Here is a 19,398-nt window from a genome sequence, read left to right on the forward strand (position 1 = left end):
TAAACAGCTCTTACATTTTGATTTTTATTTTGTATGGGCAATTGCAAGTAATGTAAGAAATCAAGAAAGTCTCCCACCAACAAGCAATGTTTCAGTATTGCCTCACAGATGCCTGTTTCACTAAGCACAAATTGCATTATTGACCTGTGTTCTGTCTGTGTGGTTGCTGTCGTTGTGGTGTTGGTGTTGGGGGTGGTGCAGACTGTGGTGATAACCCGGTGCTTGGCCCCGCCACAGACGACGACTCAGTTATCATTGGCTCGTGGTTTGAGGAACCCAGTACCCCAGGCGACGGAGGGGATGACCCCACCACAGGAGCTGCCCAGGGGAACAGTGACTCATCCTCCTCCCCGGATGACTCCCAAGCCAAGACCCCTCACCGTCATAACTCTGAAGTCACAACCATTGTTCCTGAGAAAGGGGAGCCTCATGGGGTAAGTTAGCTTGTGTGATGTATGTTGTAAAACCTAGAGATAGCAGATTTAATTTAATTATTAATGAGCTGTTTTGAAGCCAGTGTGCCTAATGGCACTATTTATTAATCTCTCAGTGACAGTATTAGAAATCTCTCGGTGTCAGAGACCCATGGTCCACTACATGTAGCAGGAGTCTGCTACATGTAGCAGAACTTCCCGCTTGACTGTGACCTGGCAGTAATGGGTAAAAGGAAATAGAATAAACACATTGATGTTGGGAGTGCATGTATAGATATTGTCCACTATTATTTTGTTTTATTATTTTTCTCATACATAAATGACTCTACCAAGGATTCAGTTATTAGGCCTTCCTGACTATGCTTTTATCTTTTTTTTTTTTTTTTTTTTCCACTAGCTCATAATTTTGTATGAAATAGTAGTACAGCTAAAGTTCTTTTTTCTGTTTCCAGTTTATCTCTTTGGCATCACATATCTTCCTGCTGATGAACAGTTATCTTGTGGAGAGTGAGTGTGCCTACGTGCAACAGTATGTTCGTGCAGGATTGGCTGAAACTCACATGGTAGTCCTAGCTGCCATCATTAGGGACTTAGACAGGGAAACTGCCCGGTCAGACTCAGGTAAGTTAGAATATAGTCACTTCATAGTGATTGTTGATGTGGAGTAACATCTCTGTATTATGTGAACATATATGTAGGGATAAAATAAAAGTCCCACTCAATTTTGTTGTATGATCATCAGGAAGTCTTACTGGATATCTTGGACCTGTGTTGGGATCTCTCTACGATGAGTTCTCATACGCTCTCTACCGCTACACTCACAACGTCATTGCTTCTGGTCTCTTGAGTGAGACGCTTCAGAATACACTTCTTGCACAGCTAGGAGTTTCCCCCTCAACACCGGATGGAGACTGGCCACTACAAGTCCTGCCTAGGACACTAACAGTACTTGCTCAGGTTAGTGGCATTTGTTGTTGTTGTTGTTATTTTTTAAGCCAACTTGGGTAGGAAATGATAGAATAGAAGGCTTAGAGTAATTGATGCAACATCTACAAGGCAGATGTGAAAGGGTTGGGTATTATATTCCTTTATAAAGTTATTTCTTCATGAATTTATATTTCATTCAACATGATCAGTTCTATTTTCACTACTGTTTATGTTGTGTATTACAGATCCTGCTTTTACGCCAAAGACGTGACAAGGATGAACTCAAGTGCGACTCTGACACAGCTTGTGTTCTCATCTGGCATCGTGTCATCACAACACTAACAAAGTCTATTACAAATCCACCAGCACCAGAAGCTGAAACAGAAGGTTTGGCTTCTTCATTAAGAGCTCAGTTATCAGGATGTCAATCTCATTCTTTGAACTGTTTTGTTAGGAAGTGAAGCACTTCTGATGTTCTTCACTTTGAAAATTTTACAGTTTACTGGGGGATCTAACTGGATAGTGTTATTCAAAATTGTTGACCAGTTTCAGTCATGTAGCATTTTAACCCTTTACCTCCACATGTTGTATATATATTATGCTGAGCTTATCCATCTGTGATCTTAATCCTATAGAGTATATAGCTCTTCTGTCATGCACTGTGGCTAGATGCATTTCCAAGAGTTGAGTTGAAAACTAGCTCTGAGGGCCCATTATTTTATACTGCTGTATCAAAGCCTTCTTCCACAGTTATATTGAGGCTTTTAGCTAGCCTGGAGCCATTGCGTTAAAATGTGATGGGGCATAGTGAACTTTACATCCATGGAATTTTCAGAAATTTTGAAGCAATTAATTTGCAAACATCCAATTTGAAAATGAATTGGAAATATATTAGATTTAAGAAAGATTACATGAATTATGGAATATAGGATAAATATGTGATAACATTTATTTGGCTCTAATTTTGCATTGTTAATATACCCACATTGAGAGTGGGATTTTTTGTTAATTTAAAGTATTGTAGTTTCAGTAGAGTTGATTTTCCACCATGTGCCTCTTAATTGATTAATTGTTTGAGAGACCCACTGGATCATCACATTAACAGTCTAGTTTGCTTATATTAAAGCTTGTTTAAATGCTTCAGAAGTATTTATTACCATTGAAAGCATCACTTCTTCTGTTAAAGAGCTCCTTGTTTATATTTTTAAAATTAATTGATAACTAACCTTCTTTTTCCTTTGCAGATTTGAATGTGGAGCATGCTCAGTTACTGCTATTCCTTTTCCATTCACTGCAACTAATGCAGAAGAAGAGTGTACTACTGAGCGTAGCATCTGCTGTAGTGAATGTGTCTTCAGTCATCGGTACTCCCATGAGAGACACTCAGATCTTGCACTTGGCACGACTCCTTCTCATATTTGATTACCTTATGAAAAATCTTTATGAGGCTCCTCAGGTGTTGATTGAGCAGGTGAATATATCATATCTACTGTATGCATATTTATAGGATGTATCATTGAATGTATTTTCTATCAGATAGTGAGGATTTTACTTGGTGTAGTGTCTTGTAATATTTGCTAAATGAATTATTTGTTTACATTGCAGGTCCAATGGAATCTGTTTAAACCTATATGTGAAAGCCAAAGCCCTGGAAAGGAGTCTAGCTTGGGCTCAGGTGGGAAGTTGTATCATGTATGGAGAGATCTGGAAGAGAACTTTAGAAAGAATTATTCTCATGATGATTTTGCAATTCGTCCAAGATTCTACACACTCACTCCTGCCGAGACAAATACCCAGGATACACCCAAACTTGATGGACTGGTGAGATGAACAGCCTTCCTTGTACTCTTGGCTATTAAAAATTAACTAATTACTGAAACAAGATATTAAATGGACTGCAAAAGCAAAATTATATTTTGATAAAGAGAATTCTGTGATAAAACAAAACTGTAATAGGCACAACATCTATCTTTGTATGATAATCCTAATATTAATGTGTTTTGTAATTTCACAGGCCTGCAGTTTCATCCTTGCAACTCCAGACACACTCAAATACAGTACACTGTATGACACACTAGTCAATCTCCTTGGAGTGGGCTGCCAGAATGACCCTAGTCTACGATTTACCTCTGACCCCCAGTTGAGCTATCTTGGTCTATGTGCTGTGCAGTATGCTTTCTCCTTGTCATACCGTCTGCTCCTTACCATGCCTCCCTCTGTGTCAGCCCTGGAAGCTATGGCGAGTGCTGATGCCAAACTAGAAGGATCCCATTTGTTACATGCTCTCTTGTGGGGCCCAAGAGCATCACACAAGATATTCAATGGCTGGATTAAGGTACTGTTTTTCTTTGTTTTTTTTTTTACTGTGATTGTAATTCATTACATGGACATATTGTTATTTTGGTTATGATAATAGAATGAAAGAATTTTGAATATGATTCAATTTATCTGAAGATTATATTTATGTCCAGTATTTCATTTTTCTTAAACTTATTTGTTTCAATTTTGGTTTCAGGATGGACTTGTGAGGCAAAGCTTGACTACCCAGAAAGCTGATGCACTGTTGAAATCTGTTGCAAAGACTATGTGTAATGTTAAACATGATCTAAAAGTTGCAAACCACCTTATCACTTCACTCCTTAATAAAGTAAGTGTTTGCCTTTATAGCACAAATAGATTGATTTATTTACCTATTATATGTTTCAAATGTTATTTACTTATTTATTATTATTATTATCATTACTGTTTTCCAAATACTATTAATTGATAGAATTTTTTTTACAAATCTTGTCTGAGTGATACATTTTAGTGCATGGCATACCTAAAAATCAATAAACACCATTTTGCTTCAGAGTCCAACTATCTATCATCCAGAACGAGAAAATATTCATTTGCGGAAGTAGGGACAGGCAACTATAGGCCATTGATAGTCATAGTCCCAACCATATATAAAATCATTTTCAGCTCCTGTTCTGAGTAGATATAAAGAAAAAGATGAAAATGAAATTATATTAAGGGTTTATTTTTTTCTCCTACAGGGTTACAGCACTATGGTAGGGACACTCTTAACATCAGAACAGTTGCCTGCATTCTCTGACCTCTACATGTTGGACACAGTGTTGGCTCGCCTCCAGGTGACTTTAGATGAAGCATGTCAGAAAGGTGACATTGACTTCCGCTCAAGTGAAGGAAGTGATCTGCTTCGTGCTTTAGACATTTCAGCTGATCAACTACCAATATCTGGCCTACTCAGCCTCATTCAAGCCCTTGCATATGCTACAAGGTATGATTTGCTTAAAAGTATATTTTTCATCTGAGTACATAAATATTATAGAATTAATAAAAAACATATAGACTATGAATGTAGTTGCTTAAGTGTATTTATATACACAATATGATTATTGGTATCAAATGGTGATTGTTTTCTCAGTGGTAAGATATTGTATCATATAACCAGACACTGTATTGCATTTCAGATGGAGTCTTCTACAGCAAATGAATGGTGTCCTGGAGGAAGGTAGCAAACTACCCATTGAAGCCCTTGATGCATATTCCTCTGTTCTTGCTGTGTCTGGTGGCCACGTTCCTCGAGCCGGTCCACACCCACCTTGCCTAACCAGGGCTGCTCTCCCTGCACCACTGAAAACTGCTCTGGACAACTGGAATGCTAACACAATGTCAGATTTTCCAGCAGTCCATGCATGGGTCAGTAGTTATTTTGCCAAATTTTCCTTAGTATTAGATATTGACTTTGATCTGTTTGTTAAATTTTATGAACATTAGGGATAAGATGTCTGTAAATGAAAAATTAGTATAATTTTGATTTGTAATTGAAATTCTTATGATTCCATTACAGAGAAGCACAATGAGTGGTGATGTGCTACCAGGAGAGACCTATGTGTCTGGTGTTGTCATGGGTCATGTGGCAACCCTCTCTGCTCAGCCAGCTTTTACCATCAATCTGGCCCTAAAACATGTGATGCACACGCTAGTTACATTTGCAACTGATTTTGCAAGGTTAGTATAATACATTTACAAATTCTAAATTTAGAGATATTGTGATACTGAAGTGGATAAAAAATAAAAAGAAAAGAATGAAAAAATTATGATATGCAACAATATGTTCCTTCATCTAGATGTTTTTTATTTTCATGCATAAATATAATGCAACATTAGCAATATTGATAATACATTTTCTTTAGTTGGTGCAGTGATGATGAAAAGACAGGGGGACTACTAACTAGCACCCTGGTTGGCTTGGCTGTTGATGCCACCTGCGACCATGTCTCGGAGTCTGTCTCCACGGCACTTGACCGCCTCCTTCCAGCCCAGGAAGGTGGGGATTCCTCTACCTCACCTGACCAGTTCCAGCTAACACTCTACTCACATTTGTTAACTCATGTAGAGTCTCTCTTGCAATCTGCAGCAGCATGCGAGGGGTAAGTAGAGAAAGAACAGCAGCCATGTAGTACTGTGAATTATGTAGTCAGGTTTCTTTCTTTCTTGCAACCTTTATTATTGAAAGTTATAATTTTCCTTTAATATATTAAGCCTCTTGAAATTTTGTCAATCAAATCTCATTCATATGACCTTTTACAGGGTTATAGATGAGCAGATTTTAGAAGGATGTACAACATTCCTGGAAGAACTTCTAGAGGTGTCAGCTGGCAAGTTAGCTCTGGATAAATTCCTTACAGAGTCACAATTTGCCTCAGTTCTTTTGAGTCCACCTGTAAGTGGGGACATGTCATCGTCAAGCCTTCCGTCACACATTATCAAGTTCTTTATCCGACTCTTCCAACTAGGTAAGTGAATGCATCTCTATGTAGTAGAGAGTGAGTTGTAGGATATTATACTATCTGAGATTATTCAAGTAGTTTTGTTTTGTAAACTGACTGATATACTTCAGAGTTGCAATGGAAATGCAAAGTTTATGTTGACTTAATGTTTATTTTATTTGAGAATTAACATCAAAATGGAAAGGAAATTTTTAGAGGACTAGATGTGAATCCAGATATCAGATAAACAAACCCAAATTCATACATGCTATTTTTCCCCCATTTTGTAGCTGAGAAGAATCCAAATGACCACACACTAGCATCTATATGCAGTCGTATATCTGTTGGCTCTTGGTTAGAGTCAGGAATATTGCAAGGTTGGCTATCAACAAATCTGCTGACTACTGCACCCACCAGTGACTCGGATTCAACACCAAGTAGTTGGCAACTTCTGCGGACTCTTACGGCTTATATTATTACACAGGACACACAGAGTGCAGAGGTTTGTATTTCATACATTTTAGTAGACTGTAGTAATTTTAAGAATTTGTGTTCATGTCGAAGTATAATATGAGAACAGATTTTTCTGAAGAATATTGCTACAGTACTTTTCTACTGATTATGAATTCCCTTTCATTTTCTTTTCAGGAGATAGCACATGCCCTTCTTCGCTCCTTGGTTCCTTTGGGTTCCTCTTTGGTGTCTGGAGGCAGTGAGGGCTTATCCAGTATGACACATCTCCTCTCTGTCATGTCATCCTTGGCAAGTGCAGGTGCAGGAACTGGCCATGTGACTCTTTTCAGAGCTGCAATACAGTGGGTTACACAGTGGTAAGTGTAAAGGGATTTTATAACCTTGTATATTTAGTATATTGTTTTTGGAAAGAAAGTTGTGTGATTTATTAGTATCAAGAGTGATTTGTATTGTGATGCTTATATCAATAAACTTTTGTTTTATAGCAAACAACATCTGGTTGGAGAAAAGGACAAGGGACTTTTGGAGGCCATGTGTCATCTTCTTTCATATGTCAGTGATGTTGTTGCTGCTCTCAAAGTAAGTATTATACCAGTTTTGGTCAGTGAAATGGGGGAAAATCTTAGCCTGTTATAAAAACATGAAAGCCTTTTCAGTAGAAATCAAATAAAGCATTTGACAGATGGAAGTTATGCTTTTGTGTTTAATGATATTGTGATCATAGTCAACTGAATTGACTTTGTCCAGCTAGGACTGTAGCACAGCACATCCAAGGACCAGGTAAAACAAAGAATAACAGAAAAACCTATATAGGCAATTTCTAAAATCCCAACCACTCTTCCTCCTGCTCATTAGCTCAGCTTCCATGAGATAAAACTGATTAACCCACTTATGATGGGAGCCCCCAGTTCAATACCAAACTATCCATTGGAGCTTGCTGTCTGAGGGAAAAACTAGAAGTGTGGGAATCATAAAATTACCCCACTCTCAATACTCTTGGCTGGGGCATAAATGATTCTCTAGGTAATGAGACCAACAAGATGTTTTAAGCCTATTTTTGAGAGGCTGTTTCCCCTCAGTTACCACAGCCAGGGTTAAACAAGCACTATTATTTTGTGTGCACAACTTGAAGCAGGCTCAACTGTGCATGTCTGTCATGTGATAGGATGTGAACCTGTTATAAATAGATTAAAAGATAATTAATACACCCAGCATAATCAACCTAAAAAGAAGGGAATGCATGTACCAGACCGTCCAGATAGAAAAGGAACATTTTTGATTTATCAGAATTGTCATAATCAAATCTCTAGGTGGTATATTGACTGCCAAAGAAAGGAGGGAACAGAAAAACACAAAGAGCAATTTGCCATAAATTATTAGTATAGTACTGGTTAAATGCAAAAGGTAAAAATAACTCGGGTGCACTGGTTCTGAAGACTAGCACAGCTATTGTCATGCAAGGAAAAATCTGGGAAGCATTTATTAATTCAGACAGTCATTGACAAGGAAATCTTAATGAGCTTGCTAATACTAAGAGAGAAATATTTTCCTAGGGCTGACAGCAGATTATCTTTAATATAAATATTGTTTAAAGAAACATAAATCTTGATGAAAACTATGTCCCACACCTTGCAGTAAGTTTGAATAGGATATGTTACAAGGTAATTAAAGGTTTAGAAAATAAGGTATCATAACATGTAACAGTGTATTGTATCTCACCTTTAGATGAGGTATGTAAAATACTAAATGTTAACACTTTTCCCATAGGTGAGCAGTGAGAGATGGGCTGTTGCTTACAGAAGTGGCATGACTTCACCTCCCTATGAGTTAGATCTAACAGCCGACACCGACTCTGATTGGGTTGATGACCTTGCACAAGAAGATGACGATAGTGCGGGTGAAGATTCTGTAAGTATTTTTGCAAGTAGATTTGGTTAATTGAACTTCATGTGTATATTGGACTCTGTGAAAGTCTTGGTAGCATTATGGTTTAATGTAAATTTTTTCTTTTTTCTTTTGCAGGATGAAGATAGTATGTGCAACAAACTGTGCACTTTTACATTGACACAAAAGGAATTCATGCACCAACACTGGTATCACTGCCATACCTGTCGTATGGTTGATGGTGTTGGAGTTTGTACAGTCTGTGCCCGGGTATGTCACAGAGGTCATGATGTCACCTATGCAAAATATGGAGCTTTCTTCTGTGACTGTGGTGCAAAAGAGGATGGCTCATGTCAGGTTTGTCTTTTCTGAATTCTCTAGAATTTTTAGTTTTAATATTGTTATTATATTGACTAACCCTTTCACTTATAAAATGATCTTGTCCTTATACAAAGAGAAAGGTTGACAATTTTGTGTTTATGTGCCAGGCTCTTGTCAAACGGAGTCCAGCCTCATATGAGGATGGAGGGGGATCATCCAGTGGGCCTGCAGCATTTGGTGTTGAGCCTCTCCTTCCATCTTCCTTACGACGACGCCCATCTTCACCTTCTCAAGGAACTCAGTCTGTAAGTATATCAGGAGGCTGTGTCCCATGTCGCAGTTATAGCATACATTTAGTAATTACTTTTGAAGTGTTACTGGAAGTCCTTTTAAGTAAAAAGGGAAGTGTAATGTGCTCTAATTGGAAATAAAACAAGTTATATATTTTTTTATGTGATTTTTTATATGTATTGTTATGTTTTAGAGCATTTAACATGTGAAATACCTTTACCATGTAAAACAAAATTTTGTGAATATTGAAATCTAACTACAATTTCTTTTACCTTCTTTCTCAAGGATAAACATCGTGATGACACACACAAGCAGAGACAAGCATTAGCTAAGAAACTAGGTAAGTAAAACTGACCTCTCATCTAGAAATGGCATTTATACAAATCCAATTTGTAGTAAAAGACTATAGATCCTGTTGGAATAGAAAGTGGATCTTGATTTCCTCATCCCTGGCAATTTTCAGAAAATGTACGAGACCTCCTAGTTGGGGAAGTGAGCAGCAGTGAGGTGGCTGCAACGGTCCTGGACTTGCTGTCTGATTTGATGCCCACTATTCAGTCTAGTTCCATGGAGTCCAGCTCTGTGGGGTCGTACCAGCGTGCTTTGACTGCTCTGCACCAAGTTCATAATGATTCAAAGGTTTGTTTTATTTTTTTAGATTGATGGTATAGAGTGGTACAGAATCAGAAAATCATATTTTTTTTCAAATGTTTCTATAATTTAAAGTAATACAAGCTTGAAGATACAACATTCTTTGGTAAAAAAAGAAATAGATAAATAAGATACTAAATAAGAGAAAACAAATGAATTATGTAGCCTCATCTTTCCTTTGCACTCCACAAGTTATTTGTTGGAGATAACCTCATGTAGAATTGATGGAGAAGGCCTTTGTAAAAAAAAAATAATAATAATAAACTTCTTTGTCACACACAATCTGTTTTGTCCTTTTTTTACACTAGAGTTTAGGAGAGTCAATAGTATAAAGAATTCATTAAATTCCAGGTTGTTAAGCCATCAGAGCAATTGATGGTAGCCACCCTTGGGTCCCAGGAAGGAGCCTTTGAAAATGTCCGTCTTAACTACTCTGGGGAGCAAGGGCAGACCATCCGCCAGTTGGTGTCAGCTCACATGATCAGGAGAGTTGCTATGTGTTGCCTTGCCTCTCCTGGTGGAAAGAGACAGCATTTGGCCGTTTCTCATGAAAAGGGCAAGATCACTGTGCTCCAACTTTCTTCTCTGCTTAAACAACATGACTCCGCAAAGAGGAAGCTTACCCTCACAAGACTCTCTTCAGCACCAGTGCCATTCACAGTGCTCTCTATTACAGCAAACCCTGCCAATGATGATTACCTGGCTGTCTGTGGTCTTAAGGTAAGACATCTTCAAGAAGTATCAGTGACACATTTTGCTGTTATATGCTGCTGCATAACATTTTACTTTACATAATATTCTGATATTTCATAAGATGTATTTCTCTCCCACAGGATTGTCATGTCCTTACATTTGCAAGTGCTGGAAGTGTTTCAGACCATTTAGTCCTGCATCCTCAACTGGAGTCTGGGAACTACATCATTCGTGCTGTATGGCTGCCAGGCCAGCAAACGCAATTAGCCCTCATCACAGCAGACTTTGTCAAAATCTACGACCTTAGTATTGACTCACTCTCACCTCAGTACTTCTTCCTGTTGCCATCTGGGAAGATCAAGGATGCCTGTTTTGTCTGCACTCAGGTATTACATGTTCTATGGAAAATAGTTTAGATCCTTCATTTTGAACCATCTTGTGATATGTAATGTGTTTCTTAATACCAGATATATTATAGATTCTGATAAAATCAAGTCATTTATAAAGACTAACAAAATTTGGATTTTCTCATTTTACAGGATGCAGGATGCTGCTTGGTGGCCATGGCCTCATCTGGTTACATTTACACACAAGTATTAAGTGAGGAGAGTTCTGCACAACATGGACCATTCTATGTTACAAATGTGCTTCAGATACAACACCAAGATCTCAAGGCAAGTTGCCTAACATTAAGTCAGGATTTGAATTAATTTAATCAAATGAAAGGTTTAATACCCATGGAGCAAAAATAACAATTATTTTTTTCTAATATCCCAAAAGGACTGCAATGGCCAGATTGGAGGAGGAGGAGTATCTGTTTACTACTCCCATACTCTCCAAGTACTCTGCTTCAGCTATTCTCAAGGAAAGAGCTTCATTGCACCACTTGTCTCCATAAGTAAGTATTTCCTTGTACAGTAAGAGACATCTTTCCCATTTCCATTTGCAAGTACAATTGTCATATTTATCTTGCCAACAAAAGCTCTTTATTTTACCCTGTGGCACTGTGCTCTGCAGCCTCTCCCTTTCCCACAAATGAAATTTTGATTCCTCTCCTGAATAAACTCCTTTACAAGTCAGAAATTATGTAAACACAATAAAATGCATTTACCCTCTGCTGCTGTTACAGAGGTTGTGATGTGGAGATGAAAGAAGTGTAGAATTGTGGGAGGGATCACAGATTTGTGGGTGTGGTCATCATTGGTAGGGTAGCTAGGCTTTGGTGAGACTTGTCTAGGTGCACATTGAATGGATACACTTGAAGGACTTGGCTGAGACTAGCAGTAATTCTTAGTTCTGTATGATAAAGATTGCCAAAATTTCCTTCCTATTTTCTTGAGTCTGACCCAATCAGCCTCTTTCTATGGCTTCAGGTGCAAGAGAGAGCCAGTCATACTCCTCTCTGTGAATTTGTCACTCTTTCAAGTTAAAGCTTTTTTTAAACTGTCTCTAGATGTGAACTTAATTTTCTAGATGTCATTGGATGAGAACCAGTTAATGGGGGGGGGGGGTAAAGAATTTAGTTTGAGGTTTTGAGTTTTTTATTTCAATAGTTTTATAACCATAATTAGTTACAGTAAAAAAAAGATATTCATATGCTGGATTCTGTTTCAGGTGAAAACGAACGGGTTGAGAAACTTTTCCCAGTGAGTGTCAAGGGAGGCAATGGTTCTGGAGGAAGCAGTAGCAGCAGTAGCAGCAGCAGCAGTAGTAGCAGTAGCAGCAGCAGTGGTAGCAGCAGTGGTGGCAGTGGCAGTAAGATGGCACCCCAACCATTGTGTCAGTGGGGAGAAGTCACTGGCCATCCTGGGCTTATCACATGTCTTACTCAGTCCAGTAAGTGTGCTGTCATGTAATGATTTTTATTTATATAATTTGGTATTTATGTAACAAAAAAAAAATGCAGTTTGTAATGTTGTTTGAACAAATATTCTTTTGTAGATGATCCATTTGCCTGGGTAAAATCAACTACTCTTGTAAAGTAAGCTATGACTTTCGTATTTGTTAACTTGAAATTATTCTCCCAATTAGGTAACAATCCTGTGATCTTGATGGTGAAGCCTGACCAAATCTTAGTCCAAGAGATCAAGGTACTACCTGCCAAGAGCAAAATGACAGACTTGGTGGCATTGCGTCACTCTTGGTCCCCTAATCATGAAGCAAAGACAACACTTATCCTGTTGTGTGAAGACGGTTCCCTTAGAATCTACAATGCAAATCCACAGACAACAGGTTTGTTTGATGCTCAGATGATATATATAGTTTTTGCTATTTATATTTAACTCAACGCTACCGGGAAAATACTGTGCCCCTTTTGTTTTGTGTGCGTGCGTTCGTGCTTGCGTGTGTGTTTGTGTGTGAGAAATGGCTCTACACATAAATGGCTCTGTAAATCAAGGAAAAGGGTAAATGGGTGAGATAGACAGTATTCCGAATTTGCTCATTGGTGACTTAGTACAAGTGTAGCCAATAATTAGTAAAGGAAACTCAGTGAGCATGGCATAGATGTAAATGACATGCCCAGTGGCAATAGGTTAATTACATGAATAGATAGTATTACTCTGTTTTGGCTAAGAAATCCACTTAGGAAGGGATAGTTTCTAGATAACATTTTTACTGATATAATTGTTACAGATTTCTGGTTATCGCCTCAAATGCAGAGTGTCAGTGCCATCTCAGCTCTTAGACCTTCCAGGAAGAAGAAAGCACCCAAACTTGGAAGACCCTCAGGTAAATTATGAAATAGATTCAGAAAATGATTTAGGTGTTATTCCAGGTAAATAATATCCACATCATTGTTGTTGTTGTTGTTGTCCCAGAATACATGAATCCTTTATTTCAATGTCATTTTTGCATAGAAATAAGTACATTGATGTTTGATTGATTTATGGAAAAGTCCAAGAAAGCACTTTTTATTGGATTTTTATCTTTTAGGATCCATTGTGTTCCCTGTTGACTTCTTTGAGCATTGCTCAGTGATGAACGATATTGAGTTTGGTGGCAATGATCTTCTTCAAGTGTATAATGTTCAGCAACTGAAGAACAGGTTGAACAGTCAAGGTAAGTTTCAAAACATTTTGTTTCAGAACTTTACATATTTACTACATTTTTTTTTTTTTTACTAGAGATTTTATCTTGAAGTATATGGTAAGATTCTAGTGATAAAATTTATATGCTAATTTGTTTTGCAGGAATGTACATAGCATCGACCAAGCCAGGTGGCTTCCAGTTAGAGGCTACTAATAATGACTCCACCTTAGTGATTTGTGGCATTAGAATTGCTGTTGGTGCTGTTGACACTCAAAGGGTGCCAGCATTCTTGGAGGTTAGTGCTATGGATAATTTTAAAATCTGAGAGAGGTCAGTTGGGGAGGTGTTTGTTTTTAATATTTTGTTTTGATGGTGTAAAAGGTGCATGCATTTTTGGTGGAGAAATACATTTCACATCATTTCAGGTGTTTGGTCGCACTGTATCAATTGCTGCGACACGCAGTCGCTGGTTTGATGTTCCCCTCACCCGGGAGGAATCATTACAAGCAGACAAACGAATTGTTATCACATTTGGACCTTCAGCAGACCCTTCAAATGTAACCATTGTTGACTCTGTAAAGATGTGAGTACAGATCAGTTTCTATAGTGTATAATCTGTGTTATTTGTCTTTTTTTTTTTTTTTTTTTTTTTTCTTTTTTTTATTAGCTATTAATTTTATATATAAAATATTGTCATAGTATTGAAATATAACTTCTACACAACAGAAGTTTATTGTCTATTTACTTTAAGTAGTTCTTTAGATTTTTTTTTCTTTTTGAGAAGTTTACTCTTTTATTATTTTGATATTAGATATGGAAAGACCAAAGATGATTTTGGCTGGCCTGAAGAACCAGAGGACTTCCCCACCACTGTGAGTGGGTCTGGGACTGCTGGAACCTCTGGAACCTCTTCAGAATCAACGTCAGCTGGAGGCAGCACTACAACCACCCCTGTACCACTGACTGCTGTAGACCGCCTTGTGTCAGCAGCACTTGAGACTCTTGATGGATGCTTTGTAGCAACACCAGCTGAGAAGATTGTTGCCCGTGCTGGAGCACTAGAACTTGCAACCAAATTGCTAAATCTTCCTCTCCCACCAACTGTGCAGGTAATTATAAAACATATAATTTTTATTAAATTTTCTTTATGTGAAAAAATTGATATTGTAGTCACCTAGTTTATTCTGATACTAACATGTTTATTTTCTCTGCAGCATCACACTCGAACTCTGCTAGCCTCCTTACATCAAAGCAGAGTTGCATATCATAATCATAAGGATGGAGCACAGCTTGCCAATGTGGTAGAAGCACTCAGCAGTTTATGCCGTGTGACAGATCCTCATCAACTAGATTGTGAGGCATACCATAGGCTTGTTGTCACAGCAAGAAATGTGGCTGTTGCCAGACCTCATAATCTTGTCAAGTATGTACAAATTTTATCCAAAGTACTGATTTACAAATATGTAGGTTTTTCATCATTATAGTATACAGAGTCATTGTATGGGTATATTGTTTGGTTTATAAGTTAGTTGATTGTTTTTACAGGTATACTGAGAAAGTACCATCCTGTGACCTGGCCCTGTTACCTTCTGAAGATGATTCCAAGAAGGTGGACATCCCAATCTCTTCTCCCGGGCTAAAGACAGATGGAGATGCTTCCATGTCAAAGAAGTCAGATGGAGACTCCACACTAAGCAAGGCATCAGACACTACATCAGACTCTGAAGCAACACTTGAGGGTGGAGACAGCAATGGCAATGATATTACTTGTGATGATAATCATTTCTTAGCACAACTGATGACAGTCTTTTGGGCTCTGCATGGTGCCAAACCAACAAATCCCTTCCTGACACCAGTTTGTCAGCCAGGTAAGTTTTAGGCATTTATAAAGAGGAGTTGTTTCAGGCTGTAAAATCTTAGCTATTTTATGTTTAGCCTTTTTGTATATTTTGTAGGTATTTCACACTACTTGTAGGTGAATTTATTTATTTATATTGTTAAATATGTGCAACAGTATATGCTTGTTAGATTATTTTTATAAAAGAGTAATGTGAAATGTTTTGTGCTCATTTGCAGGACTTACTCATGTTGAGGCAACAGTACAAGCAGTGGTGGAAATTATACATGCCTATACAGTCTGTTCCCTATCTGTAGTGCCACTAGCTGTAAGACTTTACACAGAGCTATTACTGTGTACAGACACAGGTGTAAGTTTTGGTGCTAAACAGGCACTGATAAGAGTTTTGAGACCCAGACACAAGAGACGCAAGGTGTTCATCCCTAGTCCACCAAGGTGCTCCACACCAGGTAAGAATATTTACATCTTCACAGATGATGCATTAAGATCACTGATGAGTAATAGTCTTCTTAGAGATTGTATTAATTGATTGTGTGCTCAATACTTTCAGTAAAATTTAATTGATAATATTCTATGACTTAAATAATGATTTTCAAATAGGCGTTGGTGTGGATGATGCTGAAAAAACAACGACAGCTACACAGGAGTCAGTTGGGGCTGCTCTAGTTGAACCTCCATTTGAGGGAGCTGAAGCTGCAGAGTCAATTGCAGAAGCTGGTAAGCTGAGGAGAGAAAAGTATCTTTTATACATATTTGCTATTTGCTTACAAATCAGTGGGTATTTTCTTTATCGTTAGAGACCATAAAATAAGCTCAACTACCTTGTGTTTCAGGTGGTGGTGGAGAAGGCCTAGAAGCCTTAGGAGCCCTTGGAGGAGGAGGTGGTGGCCTGGCCCTGAGAGGTGCACTGATGAGCAGCATGCTAGACCTCCCTGCTGATGACGATGATGCCATGGTAGAACTTGCAATTGCACTCTCATTGCATGAAGACCAAGGGCAAGCACCTGCAGATTTGGGTAATCTTCCTCCAGGTCTGCAAGGGCTTGTAGGGGGCCTGCCAGGTTTACATCGCCTGCAGGGACTAAGTGGCCAAGTCCTCCATAGTCTCCAAGTACTAGCTGCTGGAGGAATGCCTGGTAGTGGAGCTCAGGCCAATGCACAGGAAGGTCAACAGGTTAGTTAAGTCATCATTTGGTGTATCTGTATATTTTCTTTAGTCTGGAATATTGTTATTTCATCATGGTCTGTGCTGCTGATAAACATTAGGCAATAATGATAATGTTATTTATAGGATGGTGGAGAGGAAGCAGAAGCTGGTGATGTTGAAGGTGCTGATGGGCAAGAAAATGGACACTATTCTGACACTACTGCCTCAGCTAATGGCTCAGATGATGATGATGGCGATGGATCTACGGCAGCCACTGATGGATCAAACTTGAGAGCCTCTCCAGCAGAACATGTTAGATATGATTTTGATGCTTTGTTCAGTTAATGATTTATATTTCCTCTAAGCTTTTTCTTTAGTGATGACATATGACTTTGAGATGAAATTATCATTAACCAATTAAGTGAGTCATGGATGTTTTTCAATCTGAGAAGTATTATGTACCCTTTTTATTTTTTTATTTGACTTGCATTCTAGGCTGGAAGTGCCGGAAGTGAATCTGGAGGATCTGTTGTGGAGAGTTTGGGTGGTGAGCACAACGTTTCAGGACGTAGTTCAGCCTATGGAGACACAGGGCAAGAATCTGGAGCAGCAGCTCTTCGTGATGGAGTGTCAGCATTACCCACCACACTTCAGGTAAGTTTTCATTAAGATATGTCATACTTGTGTATAATTATATTTTAACCAGTATTTTTTTATTTACTATGTAATTCGGAATATTATAAGTTCAGATAAATTATTTGAATATATTTCTTAGGGTGACTTGGTTGAGGAGGAATTACCAGAAGGAGGTGTAGGACTGCATACACTCCGTCTGGCTCTATTAGACGCCCTGGTACAGCGCATTCCATCTCTATCAACTGTTGGAGGAGTTACAACTATACCCTTCTTCCAAGTAAGTTATTTATGAAGGCTCAGCTTAAATGACGGAAGGTGTTGCAAAGATGGACAGGAAATGACATAATTTATGTTACAAAATCATCAGGTAATTTTGCAGTAAGTAAAAAAAGGACTTCTCTTTAATAGATTTTTTATTCATTACACATATTCCTTTTCTTTGCATTTTGTTTATACTGAATTCATAGTTTTTCTGCTTTTAACCCTTTATGGATGGATCACGTGTACAAGTGTTATAACATACTGCTTGGTCTGCGGGTTACAGCTGTACATGTAGTTACGCACCAAAGCACGTGGATTGGGAAGTTCCACTACACATAGTGGACTCCCGCACCCAGTGTCTGAATGTTGCCAAAAATCACCAGAGTTTATGACACTTAGGGATTTCTGATACCAGTTGGCATTGGATTAAGATATTAGTAATTATATTCATTGGTTTTGTCCTCACATTATATTCAGTAAAAGTGTTGGTATTAATTTGGCATGATAGATTGCTAAGGAGATTTTAGAATTTATATGTAATGTTTGATACTTATTTTTGATTATTCATTTTGTTTGATTCTAGGTCCTCTTGATGCTAACCTCTGACCTAGATGGGAATGAGACGAGAGACCGCACAAGCTTGGACGCTGTCCTCATGGCTCTAGTCACTCAGTTGAACATGAGCAGCATTGATGTAGCAACAGTCTCTGAGCGTACGCCTGGCAAGGAAGTCCAGCTTGTTGTGATGAGACTGCTGAGTAAGTGCCAAGTATTAGAAAATTGGAATGACAGATTGTTTGTCAGTTGAAACTAATGTTAGTAAGCATTTGTCATTTTTATGGGTTTTGATTTCTATATAAGTTTCCTGTAGATGAATTCATACATATTTTTTATCCTTTTAGGTGTAATGATGTCAAGAAGCAAGTCTGGTGGCAGATCGAGCAGCGATAATTCCAGCGTGATTCCACAGGCCACAGCCAAGTGCTTAGTGCGATCAGGAGCAATGGAACATTGTCTCTCCTTCCTCAAAGCTCTGCTGGAGTATTGGCGAGCAACATCTGAAGAGCAAGGAGGAACTGTCATTGGTGCTGGCCTCCTAAAACCTCGACCACTTTCTCTTCCACCTGACATGTCTCCATTTTTCCTACGACAGTATGTGAAGGGACATGCCCATGATGTTTTTGCAGCCTTCCCTCACTTGTTGACAGAAATGGTTCTGAGGCTGCCATATCAGGTATGAAAAAGTGCCATTAAATGGATAGCTTGTCTGCTTCAGATTTTTTGATAATACATTTTAATTACAAGCAAATTTTTTTGTAAGGTATTCAGTCTGTTCATCCATATTTCAGATGAAGAAATTAGGGGAAGGGGGCCAGTTTGAACCAGCCTGGTCTCATTATCTGTGTGAGTACATGATGACTCAACAGACCCCAGTTGTGAGACGTCAGGTACGGAAGTTGCTGCTTTTCATTTGTGGCCACAAGGACAGGTACCGCCAGATGAGGGACATGCATGCACTGGATTATCACATCAAGGTAAACTACTACTAATTTTTTAAAGAAGGCTTTATCTTCTTTGATGAAATGTTCTGAAATATTTTTTTATATTTTGTTTCTATTGCCAGCAATATTTCTGTAATCATTGGAGATAAATGTTACAACTAATTCTTAATTTTCATCTTGAAACAGGATGTGAAAGTTTTGTGTGCACAAGGAGGGTTTAGCTTCTCAGGGAGTGCATCCTTGACACCAATTGCATTGCCATACGACTCCCTTATTCAACTTATTGAGCATTTGAAGTCATGTGTAGACATTGCCTCTTCTAGAACACCAAATTGGCAAAAGTAAGTACTTGTGCAAATAATTCAGAGGCTTATTCATATTTTGTTGTATATTTATAGTACTATTCTAGATTGGTGCATATAATTATTTTTTTCTTCATCTTTAACTTGTTATCCTTCCATTTTTCTTTATATAATTCAGATTTTTTATAATTTCTCCATATATTTTGATG

At 38.2% G+C, this 19,398-nt stretch overlaps 1 protein-coding gene across 8 annotated transcripts in view; it reads left to right on the forward strand.

Annotated features, from left to right (window-relative positions):
• Positions 1 to 19,398, forward strand: part of LOC119596042 (E3 ubiquitin-protein ligase UBR4-like) — a 48,587-nt gene that overhangs the window by 13,821 nt on the left and 15,368 nt on the right. For 6 of the 8 annotated variants that reach the window (XM_037945142.1, XM_037945146.1, XM_037945145.1 and 3 more), the window contains exons 12-55: positions 202 to 434; positions 887 to 1,055; positions 1,177 to 1,391; positions 1,607 to 1,748; positions 2,606 to 2,832; positions 2,967 to 3,182; positions 3,376 to 3,696; positions 3,877 to 4,008; positions 4,400 to 4,644; positions 4,838 to 5,066; positions 5,218 to 5,378; positions 5,564 to 5,800; positions 5,961 to 6,166; positions 6,430 to 6,641; positions 6,788 to 6,969; positions 7,099 to 7,192; positions 8,381 to 8,521; positions 8,636 to 8,854; positions 8,986 to 9,123; positions 9,395 to 9,449; positions 9,573 to 9,748; positions 10,112 to 10,480; positions 10,594 to 10,839; positions 10,993 to 11,127; positions 11,234 to 11,351; positions 12,068 to 12,289; positions 12,485 to 12,685; positions 13,088 to 13,183; positions 13,388 to 13,513; positions 13,645 to 13,778; positions 13,909 to 14,066; positions 14,295 to 14,592; positions 14,698 to 14,906; positions 15,029 to 15,351; positions 15,560 to 15,790; positions 15,942 to 16,058; positions 16,175 to 16,515; positions 16,633 to 16,800; positions 16,984 to 17,142; positions 17,264 to 17,401; positions 17,969 to 18,143; positions 18,288 to 18,619; positions 18,735 to 18,920; positions 19,074 to 19,228. In XM_037945142.1, the coding sequence (XP_037801070.1) occupies positions 202 to 434; positions 887 to 1,055; positions 1,177 to 1,391; positions 1,607 to 1,748; positions 2,606 to 2,832; positions 2,967 to 3,182; positions 3,376 to 3,696; positions 3,877 to 4,008; positions 4,400 to 4,644; positions 4,838 to 5,066; positions 5,218 to 5,378; positions 5,564 to 5,800; positions 5,961 to 6,166; positions 6,430 to 6,641; positions 6,788 to 6,969; positions 7,099 to 7,192; positions 8,381 to 8,521; positions 8,636 to 8,854; positions 8,986 to 9,123; positions 9,395 to 9,449; positions 9,573 to 9,748; positions 10,112 to 10,480; positions 10,594 to 10,839; positions 10,993 to 11,127; positions 11,234 to 11,351; positions 12,068 to 12,289; positions 12,485 to 12,685; positions 13,088 to 13,183; positions 13,388 to 13,513; positions 13,645 to 13,778; positions 13,909 to 14,066; positions 14,295 to 14,592; positions 14,698 to 14,906; positions 15,029 to 15,351; positions 15,560 to 15,790; positions 15,942 to 16,058; positions 16,175 to 16,515; positions 16,633 to 16,800; positions 16,984 to 17,142; positions 17,264 to 17,401; positions 17,969 to 18,143; positions 18,288 to 18,619; positions 18,735 to 18,920; positions 19,074 to 19,228 (8,587 nt within the window). The remainder of the gene's footprint in view (positions 1 to 201; positions 435 to 886; positions 1,056 to 1,176; positions 1,392 to 1,606; positions 1,749 to 2,605; positions 2,833 to 2,966; positions 3,183 to 3,375; positions 3,697 to 3,876; positions 4,009 to 4,399; positions 4,645 to 4,837; positions 5,067 to 5,217; positions 5,379 to 5,563; positions 5,801 to 5,960; positions 6,167 to 6,429; positions 6,642 to 6,787; positions 6,970 to 7,098; positions 7,193 to 8,380; positions 8,522 to 8,635; positions 8,855 to 8,985; positions 9,124 to 9,394; positions 9,450 to 9,572; positions 9,749 to 10,111; positions 10,481 to 10,593; positions 10,840 to 10,992; positions 11,128 to 11,233; positions 11,352 to 12,067; positions 12,290 to 12,484; positions 12,686 to 13,087; positions 13,184 to 13,387; positions 13,514 to 13,644; positions 13,779 to 13,908; positions 14,067 to 14,294; positions 14,593 to 14,697; positions 14,907 to 15,028; positions 15,352 to 15,559; positions 15,791 to 15,941; positions 16,059 to 16,174; positions 16,516 to 16,632; positions 16,801 to 16,983; positions 17,143 to 17,263; positions 17,402 to 17,968; positions 18,144 to 18,287; positions 18,620 to 18,734; positions 18,921 to 19,073; positions 19,229 to 19,398) is intronic. The other 2 variants (XM_037945148.1, XM_037945149.1) reach the window with 1 other exon arrangement.

This window comes from Penaeus monodon, chromosome 37 (genome assembly GCF_015228065.2).
Source record: "Penaeus monodon isolate SGIC_2016 chromosome 37, NSTDA_Pmon_1, whole genome shotgun sequence".
NCBI lineage: Eukaryota > Metazoa > Arthropoda > Malacostraca > Decapoda > Penaeidae > Penaeus > Penaeus monodon.